Source organism: Martes martes (genome assembly GCF_963455335.1).
Source record: "Martes martes genome assembly, chromosome: 2".
Lineage (NCBI taxonomy): Eukaryota > Metazoa > Chordata > Mammalia > Carnivora > Mustelidae > Martes > Martes martes.
In genome coordinates, this window is record NC_137889.1 from 117,169,522 (window position 1) to 117,175,521 (window position 6,000).

General features: G+C 42.8%; 1 protein-coding gene across 2 annotated transcripts in view; it reads right to left on the reverse strand.

Annotated features, from left to right (window-relative positions):
- The window catches only part of SEC24D (SEC24 homolog D, COPII coat complex component), a 115,596-nt gene extending 109,891 nt beyond the window's left edge, over positions 1–5,705 (reverse strand). The window contains exons 1-2 of one of the 2 annotated variants that reach the window (XM_080796043.1): positions 5,472–5,705; positions 3,143–3,301 (exon numbers count right to left, since the gene is read on the reverse strand). In XM_080796043.1, the coding sequence (XP_080652169.1) occupies positions 3,143–3,260 (118 nt within the window). In that variant the 5' untranslated portion in view covers positions 3,261–3,301; positions 5,472–5,705. Of the gene's footprint in view, positions 1–3,142; positions 3,302–4,420; positions 4,535–5,471 lie in introns of those variants that run through there. The other variant, XM_080796044.1, reaches the window with a different exon arrangement.
- Between the last annotated feature and the right edge of the window lie 295 nt (positions 5,706–6,000).

Consider the following 6,000-nt stretch of genomic DNA (forward strand, 5'->3'; position numbering starts at 1 on the left):
AAGCGTTAACACTGCCCAGATCTATGTAAGAATAGATACTTCAAGGAATCACAGCCAGGTTGCCTGTGTCCATCACAGAAACAACAAAAGGATCGTCAAAAGACTAGAAAAGAAGACAGAGAAGATTAGGAAACCTAGGGTCACTCAGCACAGAAAAATAAACGCTAGGGTAATGTAGTGACAACCTTAAATAATTAAACAAAACACCTTATTTTACAGAAAGGTATATTTACAGAGTCTAATAGCCTGGTATCCATTTAAGAATTAAATAAGGAGAAAGAGGTTTAAATTAAAGTGTGAAGGATTTAGTACAACAGAGACAGTTTCCTTGTTGTTGTTTTAATATCAGTAAATACCAGAGTGTTGCTGATGAATGAAGCAGCTCGTCATTCACACACTCATTTATGGACTAATTTCTCTGCTTTAGGCCCATCCATTAAAATACAGTGTAGTAAATAGCAGAGAGGCCTGCACAGGTGTTAGGAGAACACAAAAAGAAGAAAGTATTTATAGACAGGCTTGAAAGAGAACAGTGGTCAGAAAGGCCTGCAGGCACAACACTTGAAATAAATCTGAAGGAGAAGTGTGGAGATAAACCCTACCGGGATGACAATGTGAAGGCATGGACAGGCCTTCTAGTAGTGTGGGGCGCAAATCAGAGCACAAACCAGCCTCCCAGTGACTAATGGCTTAGTGCTACTGTTGGAACAGGCATGGTAACATGGCAGACAAGCTGAAAAAAGAAAATGAGTAAATCAATGAAGGTCTAATGAGCTTAAAATATAATTGGTGGCTGTGGGAAGCCATAAAAGATTTTAAGCAAAAGAAGTAAAAAATTAGATTTGCATGCCATAAAAATCCCTCCAGCACAGAACTGGATGGTTGGAGAATGGCAGTACTAGAGAGAGAGAGAATGGGTAAGAGATCACTTTAGTAATCCAGGTGAAAGATGAATGGCTTGAACAAGAAGAGTGACAAGAGGATAGAGGGGAGGAAGCCGGTAGGAAAGAGGTTCACAATCACCTCGAAAGAATTTGGGAGGACAACTGCATTGAAGAAGGTAAAAGGAAGAGATTGTTTTTAATATGTAAGTTTCTCTTGAATAACTGGGTGAATGATGATAACACTGGGTGAGATATGGAATGCCAGAAAAAAATAGGTTTCATGAAAAAAATTCTGAATTATTTTGGACATGATGAGTTTAATGTGCCCATGTAAACAGGTGGGCAATTGAAAATATGGCTCTGGAGCTTAGGAGAGGCATATGGGCTAGAGAAATAGATTTGAGAGACTAGTATGTCATATGGAATGTTACAGACTAGGGGAAAAAATCTATAGAGAGGAAAAGAGGGGTGATGATAGAACAATGAAGGAGAAATAGCAATGCCTAGGGTCATTGAGAATGGGTAGGGGGCTCCTTAGAAAAAAATGTACAGAAAGCCCTCAAGAAAAATAACAAAAGATAGTGTCACTGGAACCAAAGGAGAAGAGAATTTTGTACAAACAAGAGCTGTAAACAGTGGCAAATTCAAAAGAGGACAGGACAGTGTCTACTGCCTCTGGTAATAGGGCCACTGGTGACCTTGGTGTGGGAAGGGTGGAGGGGGACCAACCTATGGAGCAGAGACTATACTGAGCCATGGAGGGACAGAGAGGCAAGGATGGTGGGTCACTGAAGGAAGAGAGTACTTGCTTAAGAAGACAGCTGTGAAGAGAGGAAGGACGAGCGAAGAATACTGAATGTTCTACTTAGGTGTGTATTAGAGTTTGTTGTTTATTTTCTTAAGGGACTTTGGTATGAATCCTGGGACCTCGAATAAGTCACAGTAACACTAGTCAGTTTTCTTAGCTGCAAAATAGAGCTAATAATCCACTGCATAGCATTGTGTGAAGATTAAATTAGATAATGCTTGTACAGCTTTCAGGACCAGTTTTTGATACATGGGAAGCACTCAAAAAGAACAAGTTATAATTTTCACCATATACAAATGCAGAGGAGGAATAAACCACCAGATAGAGAGAAACTGGAAAAAGATGGTTCTTATAGGATCCAGATCTTTAAGTATTGTGGGGAAGACTGGGTCTGGACAAAAGGAGGATGCTTCATCTGAAGGTTTTTTAAAATTAGGGGCACACTAAATCACAAGGGTGACTTTCCACAGGAAGTCCCCAGTCTTCAAGCATCTTCTGCAACAAACTGTGTGTGGTTGCTACAACACAGCCTCACCACAGGGCTTTCCTCGCCCCTCAGTGGCTCTGCACCCCATACTTGCTATCCAGCAGAGCCCAGATCCTACATATCTGAGTCAGTCCTCATGAGCCCCAAGAGATACTAATTTATACACAGCCAATTTCCACCAATGATTGAGTTGAATTCCTCAGCATTCTCTCAGAATTCCCAAGAACTGTCTTACACAAATATTTTTAGGAAATTTGGGACCATTAGACCTGAAACAAGCTCTTATTTGCTTCCCTCCAACCCTGAAATGTGGTCCCTCCAAGCAGCCCCTTGATAAATGTGGTCTTATGGTGCCAAAGCAAAGGACTGGTAGTCTTACAATATCGTTCAATAATGATTTCAAGGTAAGGCCATGTTTTTCTTGTTATTATCATGGAGGAATCTTTGGTATATGAACCTAATCGTATTTTTCCAATTTCAAACCTGATTTTTTATCTTATTGCCAAAATATATAAAATACACATATATGTATATGTATATATATATATATATAATGTATAGTATATATATTGATATACATTTAATTTGTTTTTTTATTACATTTTCAAATAACCTTACAATACTGACTAGTAGCAAGAACAAGTCTAACGGTAAAAACAAAACACTCAGGAAGCTTCTTTTTTTTTAATCTATTTAAAAACCAAACTAGTCATATTCCAAGCAATAACCAAACTGATTATTTTTTAAATCTATTTAAAAACCAAACTAGTCATATTCCAAGCAATAACCAAACTGATGATGTAGGCTTCTTCCATAAGAGACTTCTCCAAGTAAGCCTATACACTCAAACCACAGCATCACATAATGACCATTCAACACTTCTAAAGCTGCTCTTTCAGAATATCTTATGTCTCTGAGCCTGAGAATCAATAATCACATGCAAGTCAAAATAATGCACTTTACCTGGTGGAGAACCTGCATGAGAGGGGTCCCCATAGTGTCCGTAATGGGGTGGAGAAAGGCCTATTCCAGGCTGGGACTGAGAATAGGGAGGTGTAGCCACATATCCTTGTTGACTCATTATGAAAATATCATTCCAAGGGATAGCTTTACAAAAGGACTCTGCAACAGAAGGAAAACAAATGTCAACAAGAGAGTTTGAGTTACTTAATGCTATTCAAAATATGAACACTGCTAATAAATATCTATGATTGTTTGAGGAAAATATCAGGTGTGAGAGACATCTTCATATCATACAACATACCACATTATCTTCTAAAAAGGCTCTAATCATAGCTCTATGGAACTCAGTAACTCACTTCTATAGGCAAGTTCTCAGGCACAAAATCTAAACAACTGCCAATCACTTTTTCACTGAAAGAATGAGCTATTTCCCAGATAGTCTTTCATAATGTATCCACTATTTTTGTGCCTTTGGTTTCCATGGCCCCGTTTCAGAACAAGCATGCCAATGGCAATAATCACAAGTCATTCAATTGACTGACCAGCAGAGCTGCCAGTACTCTTCAATCAGATGTTTTAGGACTTGAGTCATTTCAGTGCTATCCTAATTAGTAATTTTAGTCAGGCAGCTAGGATAAAGAGAAAATCAAAAGTCCAACAAATATAGCAGAAGATAAAGAAGTTGGTAATGGACTTATTTTATGAGTCATAAAATGTCTAAGCCAGGTTGCAGCCTGCAAACATTTGAGAGTTATCGGTGGTTTCTCATTCAAAGATGACAGACTCTCTAATTTAAATATCACACCTCTAAGAACATATACACATATATTTAAGGAAAGAAGGGGAAAAAAGCAATTTCATATATGTTCAGGCATGCGCACACACCTCACAGTACAACATACCCATCTTGATTCTACTCAGAAGCCAAACATCAATTTGTTTTAAATTTACCATTTCTCCAGGTTTCACAAAATAAGACACATTTCATAGAACTATGCTCAAAGAATTTTTATAATGAAAAAAAAAAAAAAAAGCTCTGAATCCTGGTAAAGGAAGTAGTTTTTCACTACAAATCTACCAACACTTAGCTGTCTGACATGGAATAAGGTGAAGAACCTCTTTGGGCCTCAGTTCTCTCTTACAAAATGAAGCTTCTAAAGGCTTTGCAGACATAAAACACTGATCCTACAGTTTCTCTCCAGTTTCTTCATCCGGCATAGGAATTTTTCCTTTTGTTGTTTTAGGATGCTACCTTTTAAGGTAAAAGTTGGGTGATACCTGCTAAGACTTGAAATAGATCTATATTCAGGAAATCTCATTCTTCATTTGGTTTCATTTTCCTATTAAACCCTGAAGTTTCCAAAATTAAAAGAAAATGTTACAAGATCATCTTCTTCTTGGAAGGAGAGAACTGAAGAGAGGAGAGATAGGCAAAAGCCTGCCGGTCCACTTTGTTCCTGACAACAAATTTTACCCTCCTCCCACTTTAACAGAGAGAGACGTGGCAGCCTGAGCTTTGGTCAAGCTCATCCAACCAGGCAGGCACAGTTAGGAAGTCAGCAGGAGCACACACCTACGTAGCAGCCTGTTGCTGAGTGACGGAGAGGAAAGGCAGGGATGTTCACTCCAAACAGCAGGAAGCAAGCAGTCGGGTCCCTCTTAACTGGTCCTGACAGGAATTTGCTTCCTCATGCAACCCAGTTTGCCACGTCAAACTTCCTCACACAGCACCAAGTTACAGAAACCTGACTCAGCTTCAAGCGGCGACATGGCACAAAGCCACTTGGCAAGAGAAGGCCTAGGATCAAAATCTGGGGAGCTTCCATCACAGAACAAGCCCCAGGCCACTGTCACTGGACAACGAGAGCCAAGGTGTGCTTCTCACCCTGGACCAAGTTCGGATTTGGACAAATTGGTTTCGCTATCGGATAGGATGTCCCGAAGCTTGAAGATACAGTTGCCATTTTTACTCTATTTCCAATATTGCCTACCTCCGAAGAGGAAATTAAGTTGATACAGAGACAAGAAAACCGCTGGCCGTGCCACTGTAATATTGTGGCTGCTGAGGACCCTAACCACGCAGTTCCTGCATCCCAAGACAAAAAGATGGGGGCGGGGGCGGGTAAAAGAATGCCCACGCCCACCCACCCCACCCCCCATTATTAAACTGCACGAAAAGGCTAAAGGAGCAAAGTATGAGGTCACCTCCGCCGACCTGCCACAGGTGAGCATCCAGCCTCTCGCCCATCCTAGGCCGGGCACTGCACCCCACTCTAGCTGTGGCTGGGGAGGGGCTGTCCCGCCAGAGCCATGCAGGGTGAGGCATTACCTGGTCGGCTCCCGCACGCCGCTGGACTTCCGAGAGCCTGCGCTCAGCTTCTAGCACCGGGTGCCCCCGGTGACCCAGCTCCCGCTGCGGCCGCTCGTCCCGCCGCGCCTTTCCCCCGGCCCTGTGTCCCCACAGTCTGGTCTCGCTCACAGAGTTGCAGCCGGGCTGGGAACTGCCACGTCAAACACTCTCCCGGCCGCGCGCCCCAGCGCCGGGGCTCAGACCAGCTGCCGCGCTCCCGCCGGCGCACGCGCACAGACCAGACCGGGCGGGGCGGGGCCGGGCCGGGGCGGGGCCGGGCCGGGGGCGGGGCCGGGCCCGGAGCGCGGCGAGCGTATTGGCCGCCCATCCTTCCCCTTTTTCCCCCTCTTCGCTTCTTCCCGTCTGTTTTGTTTGTTTCCCTACAACAGGTCAAAAAATCTTAACGCTGTTGTTAAATCAGAGCAACGTTTTCACAGTGGATCCCCACAGGAAGGCGGGAGTGCTTAATGAGGGTTCATTCATTCTTTCATTCAACAGGTTGCGGCTT